General features: G+C 39.8%; 1 protein-coding gene across 3 annotated transcripts; it reads left to right on the top strand.

Moving 5' to 3' along the window:
• The first annotated feature begins 1,199 nt into the window (after positions 1-1,199).
• C9orf72 (C9orf72-SMCR8 complex subunit) lies at positions 1,200-25,219 on the top strand. 3 transcript variants are annotated; one of them, XM_046664604.1, is made up of 13 exons: positions 1,207-1,257; positions 2,550-2,749; positions 3,067-3,162; positions 5,670-6,157; positions 7,268-7,327; positions 10,801-10,896; positions 11,620-11,684; positions 13,881-13,953; positions 16,055-16,171; positions 18,497-18,732; positions 21,937-21,994; positions 23,121-23,230; positions 23,362-25,219. In XM_046664604.1, exons 4-13 carry the CDS (start codon positions 5,714-5,716, stop codon positions 23,546-23,548), a joined length of 1,446 nt encoding a protein of 481 aa, XP_046520560.1. In that variant the 5' UTR covers positions 1,207-1,257; positions 2,550-2,749; positions 3,067-3,162; positions 5,670-5,713; the 3' UTR covers positions 23,549-25,219. The 3 variants fall into 3 exon arrangements, with proteins under 3 accessions (XP_046520559.1, XP_046520560.1, XP_046520561.1); XM_046664603.1 differs by lacking the exon at positions 2,550-2,749 and having other exon boundaries at positions 1,200-1,257; XM_046664605.1 differs by lacking the exon at positions 1,207-1,257 and having other exon boundaries at positions 3,067-3,263.

The following is a 25,219-nucleotide window of genomic DNA, read 5'->3' as shown; positions in this document are numbered from 1 at the left end:
TCCTCAGGACACAGCGGGGCCTGAAATTGCACAAAACTGGATGACAATATCTATATCCTAGATATGGCAGGAGGATTAAGCATAATTCTTCACGTAGACTGAGGAGCACAGTACCAAACACACAATAGGAACTAGAAAAATGGTAGTTATTTGGCGTTAGAAGTCTAGCACAGTGGGTTTGGGATCTGATCCTGCGGAGGGTATAGGCTTGGGGAGTCACTTTGTGTATTTATTCCTCCTTTGCTTCCTCAGTGAATGATAAAGATGCGCTGTATGATTTTTAAAGGTGACAAATACTGTGCCATTCATCCGTAGCGAATAACCTGAACATACACACTTGCAGACCAAAAGGCTAATTTAACTCGAAGTTTAAAAAAGAATCATACAGTACGTTTTCAAAGGTTAAAAAAACCCGACTCATCCACATCGTGTAACTGGCAAAAGTAACGTTTAAAGGTGTGAAAATCATGCTTGAGAAAATGCTTGCACGTAAAGAAGACAAAATTGGGGTGACTACGTATCGTGGGAAAAGGAAATTACCTAACCGGATTTGCGGTGAAGTTACAGTGTACTTAACCCTGTGCTAAGGCGAAGACAAATCCACTCCTTCATCAAATATTTGCTAAGCGCCCACTCCCTGCCAAGCACAAACAACACCTTTCACAACCACCAACTCCGCCTGCTTTCCGGGGCCGGCAGCCCGCCCACTAAGAACACGACTGTCTGTCTCGGTTAACATCTGCAGCCAACACCCTCCCAGAGCGCCCCATCGAACCAGTCTGGCCCGCCCCTCTCACACGCCCCGTGTGCTCACGGAATCGCAAATCGAAAATGCCAGGACGCACCTACGGTGTCCCACGAGGAAATGGGGCGCATCAGCCGCGACTCGTTCCGCCCACTTGAAAGATGGCGCCGGACGCGTCAGGCTTGCCTGCTGCCCGCTCCTTCCCTTTAGGGGCGGGGTCTAGAGAGAGCAGAGCTGTGTGCTGAGGAGGTGTGTGTGTTTTTGTTTTTCCCGCCTTTTCTCCCCTCCCCTTGCTCTCACGGTATTCGCGGTGGGTGAACCAGGAAAGATCGATAATATTTAACCAGAGGAACACAGGGCGGGAAACAACTGCGGCCTGAGGCAGGCTCGGGGTCGAGGGGCGTGGTCACCCGGGGGCGGGGCCGGGGCGGGGCCCGAGGCGGGAGGGCCGGGGCTGCGGTTGCGGTCCGTGCGCCCGCGGCGGCGGCGGCGGCGCAGGCGGCGGCGGATGGGTAAGTGAGAGGCCGGCGGGCAGGCTGCTGTTTGGGGTCGGGGTGCCGGGACCGCGCGGGAGCGGCGGCAGAGCATCGGTCCGGGGCTCGGCTGGGCTCGTCCTTTCTTTTCCCCTCTCTTTCCTGCCCGAAACCCGGCATCGGGTGTTCCAGCCCGGCGACCCATGGAGTTGCCTGCATCCGGGCCCCGGGCTTCCCGGCAGCGGCGGCGCGGAGACTAGGGGATGGGGATCCGACCCCTTCCCCGTGTTCCCGCCCGCAGTCCCCGAGCCGGCGCCTCCCCGGGGACCTGGCGAGAGCCCGGGAGGACCCGCTGCCACGCGGGCTCGGGGGAAGGGAGCCTTGGCCCCAAGAGGCCTGGCCTGGGGGAAGGCCAGAGGGTAGGGGGTGCGCGGCTGCTCCGGCCCACGTCGGGGTCCGAGAGCTGATGCGGGTGGGATGGCGGTGTGGACGTACTGTAGTATTCGCCTACAGAATTTAAGTACAGGTTTCTAAGGATTGCTGATGCCTTGTAAATTTGGGCAACAGTTCTAGCCTGGGTTCTGCTCCCACTCCGTGGGACACGACCTCTTGCTTCACAGCTCCGTGATTACGCAGACTTACTTAAAGGAAGTGACCGCTGTGACTTGGGCATAACTTGACTGATGGTATCAGCTGCGGAAAGAAGTGCACTGATTACACGTCTGCCGTGTCCACGCAGGGTCTGGCTGGTCCCCGGGAACTCCCCTAGGCTCTGTAGTCAGGAGACGCACTTGCCCAAGAGAGATGACTCTTTCAGAAACAGTGGAGATTGTTGGGCTCTAGCAAAGTAACAGGTTGTGGCCAGTGGATAAATTCCGATTCAAACTGTGCCCATCCCTCACCTGTGATGCGAAGCAAGGGGACACACAGTACCTCTGGCATTACTTTTAATTTGGAAAGTACTCTTAGATACCATCTTTCTCATACTTTAGAAAACTTGTAACATAATGGAAGCATCACAGAAACAAGAATATAGTATATGAGCGATTAATACTATGGAGTCAGAATCCTTGAAATACGATAGTATTATGTGATGCAGCTACTGTTGCCAGCACCTCGCCCAGATTTGCGCCTGGGATAGTCCTGAATCTGTTGGGAATTGCCTCATGATGACAATGCTCTTTATACATGTGAGACAGAAATGAGAGAAATCATAGACCAGATTATGGCCTAAACCAGCACTAACCTGCTCCAGAAAACACTTCATAGGAGCTAAAGATTTCCTTTCCTTATAAAGTTGGTAAAATAGTCTCTTTATTTGGCTCTGTTAGCAGTCCAAGATTTGCTGTCAGAGAAAGAAATTGGCCATTGTCTGAGAAACTTGCAATCTGTGAGAGAGCGAGCCTGATGCTGATATCATGAACTTCATCTCTGAGTCTGGCCTGATAAAAATTGAGAACATGTTGCAGTCTGGGAGTTACAAGCAGTTCACTGTCATTAAAGTTGGCCTGGACAGCTCCTGTTTTGGAAGGTGGGCTAGTTTAGGACCCTGCTTCTCTTCGGACTGGGAGAAAATAAACAGACAGCATGGTTGCAAGAAGTGTGGGCTTTGTGGTGGTAGAGTTCTGATTTACAACAGCAGTGGACCAACCAAGTTTGTAAATACCAACCGGAGAAGAGATGGCTGATTATTAGCAAAAGTTTAAGAAAAAACAAAGCTTCAAACTTACCACTCTGCTAACAGTTGTAACAGCTGATAATTAATATAATCTTTATGTCTGCACATGTTGGATTATTTTCAGAAAGTATATTGGGTACATCCTCATGAACCCTGTTCTTTGTTTACAGGAGTGGCAAGCCACCGCATCACCCAAGTTGGATCCTGGCTTCCCTCAAAAGACATATGGTTAATGTTCGATAACCCTCTGGAGTCGCCAACTACATGTAAATAAGATATGTAGATAAAAGACTTTTGGTTTTGAACTGATTTTTTTTCAGCCACATTTGTATGCATGGATTTTCCTCACCAGAGATGATGACTTTGTGTTAGTAAAATCATTTTTACAACTCTCCTAATTATACTTCTCTGTGACGTTTCATTTTTCAAGTTATTTCTTTTGGGGAGATTGTAAGCTGACAATCCAACATGATCCTTGTCTTTTGTTTTCTTTCTAATGATACTAGCAGTGAAACTGAATGTAATTAGTGGTCTAAATAATTTAATTTTCACCATCAGGTAAAACATTTTCCCATAACCCAACCAGATTTTGCCCTAGGCCTCCATTCAGTTTTAGGAAATGCTTTTATTTTCAGTGTAATGATGAAATGTTTGAGTTATAATATTGCCTTTATGATTATTCACCTTTTCTCTATCCTAAAAGAAACAACAAAAGAAAAATATGTTATAGTATAATTTTATGGCCATGTGTTTACTTAATTCATCTCCTTGGCCTCTAGTTTGCTGTTGTTAATGATGACAATAGTATCATTACAGTTTCAATTCAAACTGTATTCCTATATTCTGTCATTGTAAACTGTTCAAATTGTATCCCAAACAGTGGATATTTTAAATAAGCTATGAAGCTTATGTCCAGTGTAGTCTCTTAAGACTGTTAAATTGATATAACACATTAAGAAGTAAATATTCCCTAAATAAATTTCTGAAATGAAAAATACACACAGGAGAACTGCCTTCATGTGAAACCGTTTCTGCAAGTTCTTACTGTAACGTGTTTAGCCAAGCTTTGTAAACCTACTCTTGACATCCGTGATAGAAGTGCTCACCTACTACTCTAAAAATAGAAGTCATTGCTTTTCATCAGTCTCTGAACTCTCTTGACAAGATGTAGATAAAATTCTTTAAGTAAAATGGTTTATTTTGACATGATTTTAGTTATAGGCCAAATGTTGCGTCCCTAAGCAATCATACAAAGATAGGTATATCATAGTTCACTTCTTAACTGCTATCCTTTACCGCTGTGAGGATTAGATTCCACAATTTTAGACTTGCTTAAACAAAATTGTCATAATTCTTTTTCATTCTTGGTCTTTCAACACAAGTAATTTTAAAGTTAGGTAAGACTGATTCGTTTTACACTAATCTCACATGGAATGTACACTTTTAGAGTGTTATGTTTGAGTGGGTTAAGATACACAAGAGTCTGGATTCTAGCCCAGCTCTGTGACCTTGGGCTCTTTGCTCTTCTATTTTCTCAGTAGATTGAAAGGCTTAAACAGGGCCCATGCAGTCATCTGGTTCTCTGCATGTGCTAAATAACTGAAGTATTTTTATTTTAGCCATTTAGTATAGAACTCTCTTTGTGATGATAAAATGCTACACTGCTTTCTTGAGGAGCATATTAAATGTCTGGATCTTTGTCTTGATGTTTCAGTGTCGTTTTAAACACCATTGTTGGGCTTTAGTGCCCCGATACCCAGAGAGTTCATTGAGAATAACCAGTGTTTGCTCATTTTTTGTTATTGTTCTAGGTGGTTGTGTTTTTGCAATCTTTTGTCTTTTTTTTTTTTGCCCTTTTGGCAGCTTTAAGGTATTTCTGCTGTCAAGTGTTTCACTAGGTTCCTAGGACTGCCGTAACAAGGTGCTACAAACTGGGTGGTGTGAAACAACAAGAATTTATTCTCACAGTTCGGAAGCTAGAAGTCCGAAATAAGGTGTCAGTGGGTGCCTGCTCCTCTGAAGGCTCCAGAGAGGAATCCTTCCATGCCTCTTCATAGCTTCTGGTGGTTGCCACTCATCCTTGGTGTTCATTGGCTTGTAGCTGCATCACTCCAGTCTCTGCCTCTGTCTTCCTGTGGCCTTGTTTCCTCTGTGTCTGCCTGGTTCCAGATCTTTCCTTATAAGGACACCAGTCATTGGATTAGGTCCCACCCTATTCCAGGGTGGCCCCGTCTTAGCTTGATTACACCTATTTCCAAGTAAAGTCACGTTGGCAGATACAAGGGGTTAAGACTTGAACACATATTTTGTGGGGACACAGTTCAACCCACAACAAGTGTTGTGGTCTCTAGCTGAGCCCTCCCCTTCCCCATTTGCTCCTCTTTGTTCGCGATGGTTTAGGAACCAAATATCAAATCATATTAGACTTGCATATAGACTGAATATGTGGGAACAATGTGGGTTTATTCTAGGAGCTTTAATATCTACTATTTCATATTAATGTTTAGAGGCCCTTTTTTAGTTCATTCTTATTTTGGAGTTCTAAGTGTATGCCCTGAGTCTAAGTGACGAGTTACTATGATCATAAAATTATCATCATGTCAGCGTTTAATGTGCACTTGCTGTACTGGTTGAATGCCTATCCTGTAAGAGGCATGCTTTCACATTTTTGTCTGAAGAGGAGAAAATCACATGTGCCTAAGTCATTTGAGTTTTTGGCGGATGACTTTGAAATTGCTGACCCTAATCATTGGTTTTGTTTGTCACTGTTTAGATGTCCCCGGAGCATTTGGATAATGTGACAGTTGGGATGCAGTGATGTCGAATCTCTGTCCACCACCATCTCCAGCTGTTGCCAAGACAGAGATTGCCTTAAGTGGTGAATCGCCTTTATTAGCAGCTACCTTTGCTTACTGGGACAATATTCTTGGTCCTAGAGTAAGACACATTTGGGCTCCAAAGACAGAACAGGTACTTCTCAGCGATGGAGAAATAACTTTTCTTGCCAACCACACCCTAAATGGAGAAATTCTTCGAAATGCAGAGAGTGGGGCTATCGATGTAAAGTTTTTTGTCTTGTCTGAAAAAGGAGTGATTATTGTTTCATTGATCTTTGATGGAAACTGGAATGGAGATAGGAGTACATATGGACTATCAATTATACTTCCACAGGCGGAACTTAGCTTCTACCTCCCGCTTCACAGAGTGTGTGTTGATAGATTAACACACATTATCAGGAAAGGAAGGATATGGATGCACAAGGTGAGTGGTTTTTGAGCTTATTAATCACGCTAACCTAGCCATTGAAAGTTTATCTTCTGATAGATTTTTATCTAGTTTTTAGAAATTGTATGCAATGAACTTCAAACAATAGCTGTTTTTTGCGTCTGCCCTACTAGATACAGATAGATGTAGTCTAAAGTCAATGATCTTCATAATAACCCTGGAAGGTAGAAGATGATGGCTCCGCATTACAAATAAAAAGCTAAAGCTTAGAGAAATTAAGAACATAATGTTTTAGAGTCTAGGTTTGTCTTGGGAGCCCCCCCCAAACCTTCTTTTTGTTTTTGCTTTGCATGACCCTGTTTCACTTACTGCTGTGTGTAGGAACAAGCAGTTCAAAGCAATTGTTTCATAAGTGGTGGCCACATAACCTTTGGGCCCTTTAACTTATTTGCCAAGTTTTAAAATTCATAAAATGAGGAGGTTAGACCAGGTGGTTTCTAGGAGATATTCCTTTTAATTTTGCAGATTGAGCTAGAGGAAATTACTGTTACCCCAAATCCTATAGTTTAATATATAGTGATATTTATATTTAAATAAGATCTAAAGAACAAATTTAATTCTCATGTCTACATAGCAGTTTGATACTAACATAGAAGTCTGTTAAAGTGTTATTAATTTTATATGGCTTTTACTAGATAGTAAAAAAAAGTTGTATCTTTTAAAAGAATAGTTTTTTGCTGTGTTGGCAGGCTTGCTCCTTATTTCTTATATGTTTATGAAAATCATTTAAAATCAGGAAGCCCCAGATTCAGCTTGATCTTATTTAATTTGAAAAGTGCAAATCATCAGTTCCTTTGTAAAGCTATTCGGATGTCCCGTTGACTGTTTTCTGCTAAATTATCTGTTTTTAACTGCAGGAAAAAAAAAAAAGGCGTTTTTATTTCATTCTGTATTGTCTATGAGAGCATGGATTTGTTGGGTTAATTTCCTGCCCCCCCCCCCCTTTTTTCCTGCCATAAAGTGGAAAGTATTTTTACAATGAACTGAATTTACAAGAACATATTTGCCATTTAACTGTATTGTAAAAAATAAGCAAGTATCAAAATGTCATGTTTTTTTAATTTTAATGAATTTTCTCTTGCTCAGGAAAGGCAAGAAAATGTCCAGAAAATAGTCTTAGAAGGCACCGAGAGGATGGAAGATCAGGTAAGGTGCAGATTGTGTGCTGTCAACCACCACGGAGCCCACGGCCTATGTAAGGCCTCAGCCTGTATAAGGCTGAGGGCTAATTTATTTAGGGCCTTCAAGCCATGTCATTTTGACAGAGTGAGCCTGAGAATGAACAAGGCCTTTATGGAGATGTGTGGAATCAACTGGATGAAAATTTCCGCCACTTAGACCTGAAGAGTTAAATAAGTAAAGGATAATAGTTGCATCTACAAATTACTATTTTGTTACCTTGTTTTCTGTTTGCAAAGAATAAGTTTTGAAAAACTCGTTCATAGTAAAAATTTTAAGTTTTATATGAGATTTTCTTTAAGATATTGCTTCTCAAACATTTCTGCAGAAGTCGTTGTACCAGGAGGGAAGTGAGTGTACCCCAAAGATGTTTCAGGGGGCAGGCACAGCTTTCAGCATCGTATCTCTTGGAAGTCTCATGTCGTGTCTTTAAAACTCATGCTATTTATATTTTGTTCTAGGATGTGTCTATTTGTTTTAGTATTACAGTTTGCCAGTGACATTGCTCACCTTACCCATCAGCCTTCTGGTAATAGCAAGTCTCTAGGAGAACAGGCCATTTTTGTCCGGTGGCTTTGAAGACCCTTAGGGAGCAGGCCCCGGTGTTTGAGAAGCATGATTGCAAGGATATGGCTTCCCTTGTAGAAATTCAATGCAAACCGTTTCAGTGTAGGGCAGAAGAGTTCTCCTGAAGGGGACTCTCCAGTGGAGAAAGGGTTCCTTCCTTCTGCTCCCTTTGCCTCTGGCCACCCTCCACGGGCCAGCTGGTCAAACTCCAGTCTGCGCATGGCTGAATGGCCTCTCCTCTGGTTCTCTTCAGCATGCCTAAGATGGAATACTACTTTTAAACAATAACCTTTCTAAAAATTTGTGAAAATACAGGGACATAAACAAGGAAAATACAAAACCCTATAAAATGACCTCCTTTACAAAATTGTTGTGTCTGTACTTTTGTGACTAACTTTCCAGGCCAGAGGAGGTAATTCTGGGGAAAAGTCTGAGACTTGGAAGAAAATGCTTCCTTTACCCAGAGAAGCCTGGCCTTTACTTGCTGGTCACTAAGCAGGGTGCCAAGTGGCGGGGTTACTTTCCAGCCTCTGGAGGTACCTGCTAGGGATGCAGTAATTAGAGAGCTAGCTCAGGATAAGGAAATTTAGGACCCAATGAAACTCTACTTACACTGGGATTTTTTTTCCAACCAGAAACCTGTACTTAATAAAGTTTACCGCTATTAACTTTTATTTCTCTTTTGAGGACTCTTGAAAATGTTATCCCACCACTTCTGTGTATTTGGACAAACTGGAGGGTTTTCTAGGGGAAACATGCTCCTGCTGAGAAGTTCAAGTTAGAGAAGTCCAAGGAGGAAAAGAAACTTGAGGGACTTTCTTTCAGAGCCTCTTCTATGTTCGGCCTTGTAGGATTTTTTTTTTATTAACGCTTGAGTGAGCATATCCATTTGCTTATGATGCTAGATGTCTGAGATAGCGTGTGTGACGTACCATGTACGCCTACGCCTGAGGGAAGGTATTTCCCGCAATCATCCTTTCTGAAAAGAAGGAGCTGCCTGATCACTCAGTCCTTGGAAATCTCACATCGTGTGCTTCAATGACTTTATTTTGAATGAAGAAATACTATTTGGGGATGACACATTAGTCTCAAACGACTTCAGTCAGTGCTAGTTTGGATGCTTATAGCTGTCATCTGATAAAGTCGCTCTACAAGGAAGCAAATTTAACACAGCTTTGGTCATTATTCTTGTTGAATTGCAAGTGTTGATTGTAATTGGAAATAGGCATTTAAAAAATTACTTTAAAAAGCGGAAACATGGTGGGGGGGCGGCCTGGTGGTGTAGTGGTTAAGTTTATGTGCTGTGCTTTGGCGGCCTGGGGTTCAAAGCTTCAGATCCCGGACATGGACCTAGCATAGCTCATCAAGCCATGCTGTGCCAGTGTCCTACATAAAATAGAAGAAGATGGGCACAAGTGTTACTTCAGCAACAATCTTCCTCAAGCAAAAAGGAGGATTGGCAAGAGATGATAGCTCAGGACAAGTCTTCCTCACCAAAAAAAAAAAAAAAAAAAAGGCAGAAACAATGAGTGGTAATGTTTGGAGGTTAATACAGGATGAATTTTTTAAATAATAAAATCTATGTGATGCACGAGGCCTTTACCTTACCTTAGGGTAAAATTTCTAGAGACAGCATCACATTTAAATTCTCAAGCAACTTACTTGATAAGGGACTCTGAAAAACTTGATTTGATCACTCAAAAAATGAGTCTAGGGATGACTAAGGTTCTCATTTGAAGATGCATGTGAAGAGTTTGAATAAAATCATTTCATGAAATGTGAGAAAAAATATTGTTAGATTGATTTTAAATAATATGTGATTTTAAAAGCCTTTTTAGCTTAAAATCGCTAAACATGACAATTTCATCTACCTCTTTGAAAGTGTATGTATTCAGGATAGTCAAAAAATTGGGGGGGAGTGGTGTTGGTAGTGAATAAATGAAGGATCCAGCCATATTGGAGATGCTCTACATTTGTAGTGTTCTATATTGAGTTTTCAATTTTATTCTAGAAACTACAAATTTCAATTTTTTTGCGGGGTGGGGGGGGTGTTGGTGAGGAAGATTGGCCCTGAGCTAACATCTGTTACCAAGCTTCCTCTTTTCATTTGAGGAAGATTGGCCCTGAGCTAACATCTGTGCCATTCTTCCTCTATTTTGCATGTGGGATGCCTCCACAGCATGGCTGATGAGTGAAGGAGATCCTTGCCCAGGGTCCGAACCTGGGAACCCTGGGCCACTGAAGCAGAGCACGCAGAACTTTAACCACTCAGCAACAGGGCCAGCTCCTCAAAATTACATTTTTCAGATGTAATAAATAGTGGTAGTATCTTGAAAGAACTTCAAAGGAAACTTGTCTGTTTTATTGATTCTTAAAATGTATGTGGGTTTGCCTCTGGGTAGATTATACCTTATTATGAATGTGGAGGTTGAGTTTTGATTCAGACTTTACTACTGAGTTCTTTGCTGAGGATTTCAAAGTCTTTTTATGCCCCACTTTCCTCATTTTTAAATATAAAATGCGTCAATGACCTGTAATTAACAAGAGTTTTATATCTCAAATAAATTTCAGAGGAGATCTTTTCTAAATGTGGCATGGTGATTTAATTATTGCATGTGACAGTAAATGATGAGCCAACGATTCCATTTTGATTAAAGAACATTATTCTTGGAAGAATGAAAATGGGTTTTAAATAACATGTAAATCCTTTAGAAATATTTGTAGTAGTGGACTTGTTTAGGTCTCTGTTTTAACAAGTTATTAAGTGTTTCTATCAAAGGGTGTTATTCTTTGCTCTCAGTTTCTAATTTTTTATTGCCCAGCTTATCCTATATTGTGTGATTTTCTTCACCTCATTTTGCTTTTTTGTGCAGGGTCAGAGTATTATTCCAATGCTTACTGGAGAAGTAATTCCTGTCATGGAACTGCTTTCATCTATGAAATCACACAGTGTTCCTGAAGAGATAGATGTAAGCTCTTACTTACATTATTAAACAGGAGCAGTGATACCCAGTATCAGTTCCCTTGAGTTTTATTACTATTATATATATTAGTAATGTTCTAAGTTTAGCAGTATGCATTTTTTGTCATACATACTATTCATATGAAGTATTAGCCACTTTAACAAACACACTTAAAATCCTGAATTTTATGGCCAAACAGAGGCTGTTTTGGTTAGTATGATAAAATTAAATTTATTTAGTTTATTTCACCACTCTTGTATTTCCTGGAGGTGGCAGAATTCCAGACCTCATAGAAGCAATTGGTATTTCATGCAGTACTTTTTGTAACAAAGCCGTGTACAGTCAGTGGCAATTAATGGAAGTTTGGTGATAGTCACTAATCTAGTTGCCTTAAGCGTTTGTTGAGGACATTGTGAATCGCACACGGTGCAAGTACAGAGAAATCTTTTGGAAACTCATGTTGCTGTCTGACTTCATCATTAAGATTTGTCTCCTGGTTCTGACGGCTCAGAGGAGGAAGTGGTTCTCTAGCAGTTGTTGCTCAGCCTGCCTGGCCAGCTTTCACATTTGCGTGGTGGTGCTCAGAGGTGGTTTTACGGGGATTCTTGATGCTCACAAATGAGGGCAGTGTCTTAGATTGAACCTCGACTTCGGAAAACTTGTGTATTAAAAAAGTGATTTCAACACTGTATTATAGCCAGAATAATTGTTGCTGTTGTTGTGTTTTAGATAGCTGATACCGTTCTCAACGATGATGATATTGGTGACAGTTGTCATGAAGGCTTCCTTCTCAAGTAAGAATTTTGTTTCTTTTCATAAAAGCTGGATGAAGCAGATACAAATCTTGTGCTCACCTATGACAAGATTTGGAAAGGCGAAAATAAGAGAATACCTACCCAGATTATTCTAGGCACAATGTTCTGTATTTCAGCTATTACTTAGCTTTGTGTTATTTTTTTATTTAATAGGTCTGTGATATACTTGATGTTATTCTTACTAATATTTAAAGAAGCTGAGTTTCCGTAGTGCCCAGACACGAAAGCTTGGTCCCTTGTTTGGTTCTGGTTTCTTGTTTTACTTCTCATTAAAGCTACACTAAGAACCTAAAGGGGTTCTTGCACTCAGTTCCAGGGCCCGGGCGAGGGTGGTGAGGCACACCAGCAGACAGTGCTCCCGACACCAGCACGGGGTCCTACAGTTTATCTCAATTCCGACACTGTTCACCCAGAGACAACATCAGATTCCACAAGGCTGTCCCTCTCTTCCCTACTTCAGATGCCAGTCGCAAGCTCAGGCTGTTACCTGTGCCTTCAACCAACCGGCTACAGATTGGAGGTTCCAAGGACCCCTCCTTGCACTTCAGACGCCAGCGGCAAGTCCAGATTGTTGCCTGGACTTCTGACCCACTGGCTGTAAACCAGAGGTTCCCATGACCCCTTCTCGGGTTTGATTAATTTGCTAGAGTGCTCACAGAACCCAGAGAAACATTTTTGCTTTCTGGATTGCCAGTTTATCATAAAAGGATATGATAAGGGATACAGAGAAACACCCAGGTGGAAGAGACACAGAGGGCACGGTATGGGGAAAGGGCGCGGAGCTTCCATGCTCTCTTTGAACATGCCGCTCTCCCCAAATCTGCACGTGTTCACCAACCCGGAAGATCTCTGAACCCCATTCTTTTGGGTTTTTATGGAGGCTTCTTTACATAGGCGTGATTGATTAAATCATTAGCCATTGGTGATTGATCAACCTATAACCCATTTCCCCTCCCCCAGGTCAAGGGGTGGGACTGAAAGTTCGAACCCTCTAATCACAGGATTGGCTCCATGGGCAGCCAGCCCCCCATCCTTAGGTGCTTTCCAGAAGTCACCTCATTCGCATAACAAAAGACACCTTTATCACGGACAACACTTAGGAAATCCCAAGGGTTTTGAGAGCTGTGACCCAGAACCTATTGATGAAGACCAAATATATTTGAGAAATATCTGAATAACCAAATATATATTTCTTATAAATCACAGTATCACAGAACCCTTTCAAATTAAGTTGTACTGTGGATGGACTTAACGTATTTCGGCCTAGAAGAGAAAATTATTCATATTTGTACTGATCCTTTTCATCTTACAGTAGATTTTAGTATTTAAGAGTGTGGGTTCTAAAACCAGACTTCCTGGGTTACTGCTATGTGAGCCTGGACAAGCTGCTGAACTTTCTGTGCCTCCATTTCCTCATCTGTAAAATGGGAATAATAATAATAGTACCTACTTCGTAGGGTTGTTGTAGGCATTGAGTAGATAAATCGTATTAAGCACTTAAAACAGTATAAGCAGATAATAATAGCTAATAGCTAACATTGTCTATATTTCTTCTAAGGAAAATAGCACTAATAATAGCCGATATTTATTGAGTGCCTATGTGTCAGTCCCTGTGCTAAGTGCTCTCTCTACGTGTATAGTCTCATCTACTTTGTGTTTCTTTACAACTGTGTATTATGAAATTTAATATTTTTAATGAGAAGTGAAAGGATAAAGTACTTGCTTTATGTCCACAGTCTTTACCTCTGTCTTCATGATGGAATCTCAAGGGCACGAGTGTTTTTAACCTAGAACCTTACATGGCTTGAATCAGAAGCACTTGAGTCCTGATTCTGCTTAGTGTCAGCCATTCATAATGCTGTATTTAATGCCATTTGACTTTAAATAAATCACTTAAGCTCTCTACACTTCCGTTGCTTCCGTTACAAAATGGTGATATTTTACTAACTGGGTTATTTTAAGGTTCAAATGAGAGAATGTCTGAAAGGCGTGTGGAAAATGTGAAGGACTGTATTCATACAGGTGGCATCAGACATGCAGCTTTGGTCTTCGTCCTGCAAAGCTCCCCTCAGTTATTTGAAGCTTGCCTGCCTTTATGTTTTTGTTTTTGTTTTTTTTTAGTTTGTGAAAGTGTTTTACAGCCAATGTTTTTCATCTTCTCTCTTCAATTTACAGTGCCATTAGCTCACACTTGCAGACCTGCGGCTGTTCCGTCGTAGTAGGCAGCAGTGCAGAGAAAGTAAACAAGGTAATTTATTTTACAATCTAGCAAATAATCTGATTTTTAATACTGCTAACATATCATGGATTGTAATTTAAAGGTTAGGATGCCGTCTAAGATGGTCTAATAGTATAAGGAGGCAATATAATCTGACCAAATTACTGTGGCACCCTGTGTGGCAAGAGTGAGTTTAAAGTAAGCTCTTTGAATAAGAAGCCATTTATCAGTTTAATTTCGATAATTCATAAATACCAGTCTCAGTCTTGTATAAATGGTTTTGAGAATATTTTAAAATCAGGTATTTTTTTAAAAATGTGTCTTCTACTTCCCGATGTTGTCTTTAATAAACATGAAGATAGCCATGTAGTTTTGGTACTAATTCCAAAGAAATGTTATCTGGTCATTTATCTTGATTTCATTAGCTGGCTTTTCTCCTGTATCTGCCCCTTTTGGGGACCTGGTGCTATTAAGTGGTGGATGGAGATTATACTTTATTCAATAACGTTTGTGACCACTTCCTTCAGTGCTACATGAGTTAATAAAGAATTAATGAACGGTTTCTTTCCAAGCATTAGACAATAAAGCAAGGGATCTTTTTGTTTTTCTTCGCTGACCATTAAATCGGAAGAGATAAGTGCACCTATCTATCAATTTAATTAAACCTAAATTTTCTTCTTAAGTTTTACACAGGAAATTTGTTAGGAGTGGTTATTTGCTTGACAAATCTATTTGTAATTTTTTCTGTAATAAGCTACCTTGTATATTTACATGACCTTTAATTTACCAACATAATATTTCTCATACAACCATTTATGAAAGATTAGTTTACTTCTGTGATTGTGTTGCATCCAGTGACTTCTTGTTATCTCTGTTACCCTGAGAAGGTAGCTAGCTTTCCATCTGTGTCCCCCGAAGCCTCAGGTCCACAGAGGGACTTCCCAGTCCCTTGTTGGAGGGATAAGGGCTCTGTGGTTGGGGCTCTGTGTTTTTTAAACATTTTTTTCATCCCACATCCTCTTCTGACTTAATAGCTTCTCTTGTATCCTTTTTATTTTTTTTAAGGATTTTTTTGTTTTAATATGTACACAGAAGCCCAACAAGTGTGCTGCTTTCTTGCTTTTTTTTTTTAAAGATTGGCACCTGAGCTAATATCTGTTGCCAATCTTCTTTTTTTTCCTTCTTCTTCTCCCCAAAGCCCCCCAGTACATAGTTGTATCTCCTAATTGTGAGTGTCTCTGGCTGTACTATGTGGGACGCTGCCTCAGCATGGCCTGATGAGCGGTTCCATGTCCACTCCCAGGATCTGAACTGGCGAAACCCTGGGCTGCCAAAGCACAGTGCACGAACTTAACCACTCGGCCATGGGGCCGGCCCCTCTTTTCTCTTTCAGTTTGAGAAAAAGGTTGTCGTTGCTCTGGATTGAAAGCCACTGCTTTGATATAAAAATTCTCTGAATAGAGTCTGAATTCCAGTGTAGTTACATGGCTTTCTGTTTTTCCTAATAGAGCTAGTGATCAAATCCTGTTAGAATCATAGGTTTCTAAACCTCAGCCAGTGATGTGCTTATTTCAAATCAAATATGATAGAGTTAATTCTCATTCTGTTGAAGGATTTGGACACTATTACTCATTACAGTGGGATTTCACATGGAGAACTATTAAACAGAAGCCATAATTCTGCCTAATTTAAGTGCATTTAGTTTTCTTGTCCAAAATTGTTTTCTTGTTTGAAAAACACTTGCTGCTCGGTTTAGATATACAATCAATAATTATATTGGGTCATTATTTCCTGCTGAAATAAGAGTTCCATGGTCAAATAAGTTTGAGAAAGTTTGCGTATTCTCTGAGTTACCTGGAGAGTCGCAATATGTATTCAAATGTTAGAGGTTTTGAGATATCATACAGTAAATTTACCAGCATGTCTCAAGCTTATTTGACCACAGAATCCCTATTTTAAGCAACAACTGTTATATCCCACGGACTATTCCAGGGGACTAAGGAATGCTTATTTCTCCGGATGTATTTTATTGACAATAACAATGGAAATTTCTATTCAAGTTTCTTTCATAAGCAAACCAGTGGCCTTTTTGTTTCATATTTTAATGCTAAAATCTTTTTTTTTTTTACAGATAGTAAGAACATTATGCCTTTTTCTGACTCCAGCAGAGAGAAAATGCTCCCGATTATGTGAAGCAGAATCATCATTTAAATACGAGTCAGGGCTCTTTGTACAAGGTCTGCTAAAGGTATAGCTTCCCTTTATCACAGTGAAACCAATGTTTTAAAATCATTTTTGAGACTCTTTATGAATATATTTTGAATATTAGCATTTAGTACATCTCATGTTGTATGCCAAGGAGCCGCCTGCTTTACACAGGTCTGAGCATAGCGTGTGTGTCCGTGGATTTATAGTTAGTATCAGTGAAACATCACGGAATATCTTTCTTTGTGTTTCTCTTTGGTTTCCTATAGCTGCCTGTCTGGCCTCAGGATTATTTTTTTTTTCAATATGTACTTGAATCAGGTCGCACATCTGAAATGGGAACATTTCTTTTTTATTGAACAGATTTGAATTTTTGTGTTACCATTTTGTGTTTATGTATCATATTCATTTATTGAAAAAAAAATTTAAAGCTGCTTCCTGTCTTTTTAAAAAGTGGATTTGAGGAATTCCTTTACATGTGTGTATTAGAAAAAATTATTTTACATTTTTCTTTTATCTACTTTAGCCTGTTTTTCAAGGAAAAAAACAGATACATGTAAATTAGCAATTATTTTAAATGATTGTGGGAAAGACAATTATTCACTTTACCAGAATTGTATTATTGATGTTTCAATAATAGTCAAAGACGTGAAGAAATAGATTTCCTAATGGTTTTGTGATTTTGTCACAGTGATTGCTTTCTTGAGGATATATACATAGCAAAATGAAAGAAAAAATATGAAAAATTGTTGCAAATAAAAACTGTATTCAGCTTTTGAGTTTTCAATAATGTGTATGCTATGAGCTCAATAATAGTATTTAAATACAGAAAATACTTAAAGAACTCATTTCTGATTTGAATTGTACAAATCTGAAAATTGGAATTTCTTCCTATCAAAGGCATAATAAGATACTTAGTACTTTTATTTCCTCAGCACTCTCTCATTTAATCGTATAATTTTATCCCTGAAAGGGACCTATACTGGATGCATAGAGGAAAACTTGAAACTATAATTTAATGAAAAAATATTTAAGAGTTTTCCATGCAGGTGTAAATTATACAGCCTTCTAGAAATACTTTGACATTATATATCAAGAGCCTTAAAAATATTCAAAGATTTAACCTAGCATTTCTATGTCTGGAAATCTATCCTAAGGAAGCAATTATATATGGAAAAAGGTTTACTTACAAAGATGATAGAGTGAAAAATTGCGTCGGCTCTGTCTTCTGTTGATGGCACACACCACACTGCCTCATACACAGTAGGTCCTTGTGACATGGCAGCTGGTACCCAACTGACTGTACCCGGAAAGAAGTGTGTTTTTTACTTATTATAAAAATACATATTCATTGAGATTTAAAAGAACATATGAACAATCAAGAAGAAAATAAAAAGTCGTTTGTAATCTCATAATCCAATGAATAACCACCGTTGATATGTTGGCATGTATGTTACCGCACAAAGGGCACGATCTGCTCGCCGTGAGACAAAAGCCAGTCGACAAGAGGCAGGATGGTGGCAGAGACAGGGCATTTTATTACAGCTTGCTAACAAGAGGAAAGATGGCCGACTAATGTCCAAAAGAACCATCTGAAGGGGGGCACAGAATCTTGAAGTAGTTATACAGGCCAGTGGGCTATAGGGGAGGGTGATAGGAATGTTGACCCAGGAGTCACCACAGCAGATCTTTCCGTTTTCATGGATGATAGCTGTCAGCACAGACTCTCCATTTGGGGGTCATCACATTGCTAAGGAACTCAAAAGAATGAAGATATCGTCTTATCTCAGCTGGGCGGTACATGCACAAGCAGAGATCATAGACTCTACAGAGCAGGTGGATCTCCTGGTGGGTGCATATCCAGGTGGGTCAGTTAGTCAGAGGTCATTCAGAGTTACAATCGGGTTTCTTTTCTACAATATGGCTTCCCTTATGTTACCTTGTGTTGAGCCAGTATCATATATCTTTCTGGTCTTTTTTTTTGTTCTGTTTGTATTTTTTTCATATCTTCCCCTCCCATTCCCCCAAAATTGGATTATACTCTGCATGTTTTAACCTCATTTATTCATAATATGTTGTGAACATTTTTCAGTATCAACACATAAACTTTGGCAACTTAATTTTTAGCAGCTAAATAATAAACCATGTTTATTAATCACATCTCTTTTTGGATGTTTAGGTTGTTTCACTGTTTAAACCAGTACTGTACTGCACACATCACTAAAACTTTGCACACAATCATGATTAATTTCCTAGGATAAATTTCTAGAGATGGATTTGCTAATCAAAGCCAGTTTTTTTTTCATTAAAAAAAATTCTTCATATCTTTTGGCATATAAGACAGTAAATTTTCTTGTCATTACGACAGGATTCAACCGGAAGCTTTGTGCTACCCTTCCGGCAAGTCATGTATGCTCCCTATCCCACCACACACATAGATGTGGATGTCAACACCGTCAAGCAGATGCCGCCCTGTCATGAACATATTTACAATCAGCGCAGATACATGAGGTCAGAGCTGACAGCGTTCTGGAGGGCCACCTCGGAAGAGGACATGGCTCAGGACACCATCATCTACACAGACGAAAGCTTCACTCCTGATCTGTACGTAATGTCCTGTCTTTTGATTTTGTCGTTAAGCAGTATTATGAAGTTGTGTCTTTTACGAGTAAAAACAAGGAAGTCTGCATTTAAAAAGAAATAAATATTACTAGGAGAATTATGCTTGAAGAAATAATTTGGTTAATCAAGCATTTTTTCTTAAATGTCTATTTTTCTTAATATAATTGTATTTCCCGTAAGATAGGTTAGGTTAGTCCTTAAAAATATCTACTTAAGGGGCCGACCCGGTGGTGCAGCGGTTAAGTTCGCACATTCCACTTCGGCGTCCCGGGGTTCGCCGGTTCATGTCCTTGGTGCAGACATGGCACCGTTTGGCACACCATGCTATGGTAGGCATCCCGCATATAAAGTAGAGGAAGATGGGCACAGATGTGAGCTCAGGGCCAGTCTTCCTCAGCAAAAAGAGCTGATCTCTAGCTCAGGGCTGATCTTCCTCAACAAAAAAAAGAAAAACAGTGACCAACCAGACAGCCCCAGCCCCAGCCCTAATATCGCTTGTAGACTAAAGTCATTAAAAGGTTTATTAACTAAACCAAAGAAATAATTCTGTCTTATTTTTCTTGATGTATGAATATAAAATACACCAAAACTGTCAAAATATATTAATAGAGCATTCTTTTACTCTGCACTTTTTACTGTGTTATTCCTTTCTTACCCTAAAGTGTGATCAGTAAGTTAAAAAGAAAAATCCTAATACTAAAATGTTGAATGTGGACCCAGTTAGGGCAAAAGAAAATGGTGATAAATCTGAATTATAAAACCCCAAGCAAACATTTAAAGGATGTTCTGAAATCAGGAAAAGAAATGTGGTATACTATCACAGTTCTCTTTAATTAGTTTACAGTGTCTGGCACACAGAATGTGCTCAGTAAATGTTAACTGGAATAATCCGGTTTGAGTGTGTAAAGCAGCAGCACAACTGGAGCAGCCAACCCTGTCCTGTGTTTCTAAGAAAAATTTGGAGCTGAGGCAGCAGACATGTGGGGCACCAGGAGCCACACAGAAGGTGCTGACCAAAAGAGAAAAGGAGCACCATGTCCAAGGGAGCCCCAGCCTCCTGTGCTCCAGGTGCAGGAAGACGGCACCTTTGGGCCCATCTTCTCCCAGCTCTCCAAGCTGGTTCCTTAGAAAGTGTGAGGGGAATTGGCTTAGGAAAAAAATTGGTCAAAGTTGGAATTCCATGTTACTAATTTTTCACATATTGGTCATTTCAGTACATGTGTAGAAGTTCTCAGAATCACTCTGTGCCTCCAGACGTTTTCTTCTGTCCTAAAGTGTTGAGTATTTTTTTTTTCTTTTCTGATAGATTGCTTGAGAGCTTTTTGTGGGGAATTCAGTGAACTTCAGAATGGGTTTGCAGCCATCTAGTACGTTTTCTTTAGAGGAGATAGGTATATGCTTTTCACATTTCTTCCTCATTTTAGCCAGGTATGTTTGCTTCACTGATGTGACAAACTGTGGTTAGCCAGCTAGTCTTGTTTTGCTAATCATAGCAAAGTCAAGTCATGAATTTTTAAAATTTGTTTCCAGCTCTAAGTAAATTTTCTGGACACACAATTGTCCAAACATAACATTTGCAACCACTGGATTAGGTATTGTTAACTTTTACTTATTATAGACATTTTACTTTTCAGTTTATTTTAAACACTATTCTTTATTCTTAAGATATTTTTCATTTTAAGTTTTAAAAATAATTTCACTCACTGCCAGGACAGGAAAAATCAGTCACTGGAAATACTCTTTTTTAACACTTTGCTTCAGCTAATTCACTTATGACCAAGACATTCAGTTGTGAACAAGTATATTCAGAACACAAGACTTAAATGCCTTATTCTCTCTCCATGCCAGAGAAGGGGCCTGTCAGCGCCCACGCTGGCCACCAGTTAGGCAGCCAGTGGTCACAAGATGCTGATTTCTTCCCTTCCCGTGTTTCCTCCTTCTGTAGTTTGCCACACCCATCTCCTAAAACGAGGAAGTTTTAGGTACTTTCCTACTTGCCTCTGCACGCATACGTCTTTCCCTGCCACTACTGTCAGTTGTATGATGATCCTATTTTCAACCTGTCTTTTCAGTTAAAAATTGTTTACCTTATTAAATGTCATGTTGCCCCTCTGACTTGAGTATAACCTGGCATCCCAGTAAATTCTTTAGGGAAGTAGAAGGCTGGGAGAGGGAAGGAAGAAGAGAAAAGATCAAGGGGGTTTGGAGCTGAGAAGGGAACAATCTTTTTTTTTAAGCACCTGCTACATCCTGGGTGGTGTGTTAGATACACATTTTCTTGAGGGTGCATCACGTCTTTTAACTGCTTACTCTGATCATTTTGCCAATGTGGGTAGCAGTTTCTTAAGTAGCTGGTTCATGTTACTTGCCAGCTGATGGGCTTGTTGATGCAAACTCAGTGGTCAAGATGTTGCAGGTAATCATCAGAGTGTATTCCTTAATCCCATGTGAATGTTTCTCTTTTTTTTTTGAGAAAGTTGAGCCCTGAGCTAACTACTGCCAGTCCTCCTCTTTTTTGTTGAGGAAGACGGGCCCCGAGCTAACGTCCGTACCTATCTTCCTCCACTTTATATATGGGATGCCTACCACAGCGTGTCGTGCCAAGCAGTGCCATGTCCGCACCCGGGATCCAAACCGGCAAACCCCGGGTTGCGGAGAAGTGGAGTGTGTGAACTTAACTGCCATGCCACCGGGCTGGCCCTCCCATGTGAATGTTTCTTAGCATTCATCCTTTTACCTTTTTTCTTCCTAAACTGCTTATTAGAGTTATTAGTGCATAAAGTTAGCCTTTTATTTTGTGGTGGTTTTTGGTGCTAGTGGTATGTGTTTATTTTTGTTGCTGTTTTATTTTTTTGAGATGCAGGAATTGGTAATTATGTTCACTAATTGTATAAGGCTCTCTTTTTATAAGGTGAGGGTACTATAATAGGTTGAGAGATACATACACACCCTCCTTGGGACTGCCTGTATCTTTAAGAGAAAATTAATTACATGGTGGCATGACAAACTCCAGTAATATACAAATGTTTTATATATTTTATATCTGCAAATATGTACATCTAATTTTTATAAATATGTTTACATACAATATCCCATTTTTAAGAATTTAATTTGTTGGCTGGAGTGAGGGATTATGGAAAGTAGCATTGTGTAGCCATTTCAACCTTTGGACTGTTTTCTTCATAGGAATATTTTTCAAGATGTCTTACACAGAGACACTCTAGTAAAAGCCTTCCTGGATCAGGTAAATGTTAAACCTGAGGTTGTCCGAGTGAATGATCTGATATGTTTTCTTTTTTAATATATCCTACAATGCCTGTGCTATATATCTATAAACATCATGGAATTAAGTCACTGTCATTTTGTCTTGTCTCTAGTCTTTCTAAAGTGTCTACATGATTTTTCTTTTGAATTGTTAGTGAGAGTAGCCTGCATAGTGACAATTAAAGATGCAACATTCCCCAGTGCAAATAATAAATGTTTTAATTCCAAGCACTAACCTATAACTCAAGGTGTTTTCTTCTTTTTTATGGGGGGCGGTGGGGATGTATGTTTTTTATTTGCCTTAATGGAGCCAAAAATGTCTTTAAAACTTAGTATACTTCTATTTAAATGATAGTATCTTTATTGTCTCATTCTTTTGAAAAAACCTGCTTAATTATACATTTGAAGGAAATGCAGATTATATGGGCCTTCTTTCTTAATATAACAGAGCTTTATCATAATATCATTCTGGGGATCTGGCCAGGAAACAGTGTCATGGATGTAGCACTGAAATGATAAGATCCTTAGGTTAACTGGAAATTTTGGATCCAGGTCTGTGTGGTCTGTGACATATTGCAGAGTTCCAGGATAATTCGTAGTCAAGTCATTCCATGCTTCTCAAGCTGAAAGAAAATCCTTCTACCGCTCCACATGCGCCCTCAGCCCCAAGAGTAGAGGGATATGAATATCTCAAAACCGTAGTCTAAGCATGGCTCCACTTGTGGGAGCATCAATTTTATTTGAAGATGTGGGCAGAAAAAGTTAAGTAACACAACTGGAAGTAACTTACATCATGAGTTTTAATAATAAATATGGATACACTCTGAGGTAGAATGCAAAATACGAGTCTATTTTCAACGGTAAGATAGAAGACTTCAAAGAACCGTCAGATTGCTTCCAGACCTCCCCCCCCCCCCCCCCCCCAACCCCCCCCCCAACGCCGGCTATAATCCTGTATGTTCAGGGCCTCAGGGGAAGTGATTGAGGAGACCGGCCCTAACGCGTGTTGTCTGCCAGACACTGTCAACACTCTGCTGGCAACATGCCACGTACGTAGCATGGGAGCGAATGATTCATTAACACGCTTCATTTTCTCGTCCTCGTAGGTCTTTCATTTGAAACCTGGTTTATCTCTCAGGAGTACTTTCCTTGCACAGTTTCTACTCGTCCTTCACAGAAAAGCCTTGACGCTAATAAAATATATAGAAGATGACACGTGAGTAAAAGTATATGGAAGGAAAACCTTTGTGCATTGTTTCTCATTTTGTTCCCTTGGGACATTTTCTATATTATATTATATATATATATATATATATATATATGTATTTTTTTTTCCATTATTTGTAGGCAGAAGGGGAAGAAACCCTTTAAATCTCTTCGGAACTTGAAGACAGACCTTGATTTAACAGCAGAGGGCGATCTGAACATAATAATGGCTCTGGCTGAGAAGATTAAACCAGGCCTGCACTCCTTTATCTTCGGAAGACCTCTCTATACTAGTGTACAAGAACGAGATGTTCTGATGACGTTTTGAATGTGTGGCTTGTTAAGCGAGCTTTGTCACAATCGTGATTGCTGCTCTGGTAGCCCAGGGGTGTGGCAAGCATCATTCCCTCGGGTCGTGCCCCAGTCCTACCCGGCAGTGGCAGTTAAGTTACACTACAGTTGTCACAAGAAGTCTGTCAGGGGATGTCAGGTGCATCATTACAATGGATGCAGCTTTTCCTAGACGTGCTCCCTTGGGATACAGACTTATGTTTACAATTATAATACGTATTATTGGTATCTTTTAAAGATATAATAACAGGATGTAAACTTGACCACAACTACTGTTTTTTGAAACTTACGATCTATGGTTTACATGTATCAAAGTGAAATGTGAGTTAGCTTTCACAGATGTACTGCTAGTCGACTTTCCATCTCTTGAGGTTCCTTGGCATGTGGGATTACTGTAATGCTTTTGCAATCAGCTGAGAATTAGAGCATCTAAATCATTTCAGTTCCACGAACAGGAGTTAGCTTGAACATAGGTTAGGCTTTAGGAAGAACATATTGGCCAAGCAGATGGTCAATTGAAATTAATTATTAGCTTCTACTTGTAGACTTAGTTCCTTCATCTTGGGTCTGTGTGGAAATGTCAAGCAGTATGTATAGTCCCAATCGTGGTGAATCACAATCAGAGTGGTGTGTGTTTGTTTGTTGAGCTCTGTCAGGAAAGTACAGGAAATTGGATTTTGTGTGTTAGCAGTTATTGCCAATTTTTTAAATTAATTTTCATTATTTTTGAGCCAAATTGGAATGTGTACCTCCTGTGCCTTTTTTTTTCCCTTGGAAAATATAATTAACTTGGAAGAAGTTCAGATTTCACTAGTCAGTCATCTTGTTGTCCTCTTGTGTAGTCGTACTCTGACTTGGCAATCATTGTAACGCCGAGATTATTCCATGCAGTAGAGAATGTACTAAATAATGAGATCTTTTTTCAGGAACAGAGAATACTATTTTGTCTTCTCCCTTCTTATATTTCTGCCCCTAGTTTTGAAGTTGTTACCATGTCTGCCTGCATTGTATGAGGAATAGCAGGAGAAACTTTACTGATGTGCTGTTTTACTGGGTGCTGCTTTGGCAGAACTAAGTGGTCAGTTTCTTTTGTTTCCTTAATATGCTTGGACCATTTTGCTAGCTATAGAATAACTGATTAACATAATTCTGTCCTAGAACAGTGTTGTCATAATAGTACACTTAAGCATAAAAAGATATTTTTATTTAAAACTATGGAAGTACACAAAAGGGAAAAAGTATTTATAAAAAGGGATATAAGTGATAGAGCCCCTCAGCCCTTGCCATCATATTTCACCAAGACCAAGATGTCCTGTTCTGAAGGGTCCTAATAGCCTTTCCCATCACTAAGGAGAAAGGTGTCGTCATCTTGGTTTTTAGACACACACGGAAGTAGATGACTGATGCGCTGTACCTCAGTCATGAAAAAATTTACACATACCTTGTTGTGCCCCTCACTCAAAGCTTTTTACACGATAGATTATTTAAGTGCTGACTGATTGTCTTCTTTTGCTGGTTTATTGTACTGTTACATAGAGTGGAAGTTGTACAGTGAAGTAAGTTATTAAAGCATGTGTAAACATTGTTATATATCTTTTCTCCTAGATGGAGAATTTTGAATAAAATATCTTTGAAATATTGTCTCTTA

This window comes from Equus quagga, chromosome 6 (assembly GCF_021613505.1).
Source record: "Equus quagga isolate Etosha38 chromosome 6, UCLA_HA_Equagga_1.0, whole genome shotgun sequence".
NCBI lineage: Eukaryota > Metazoa > Chordata > Mammalia > Perissodactyla > Equidae > Equus > Equus quagga.
This window is presented reverse-complemented; position numbering and strand designations above follow the sequence as displayed.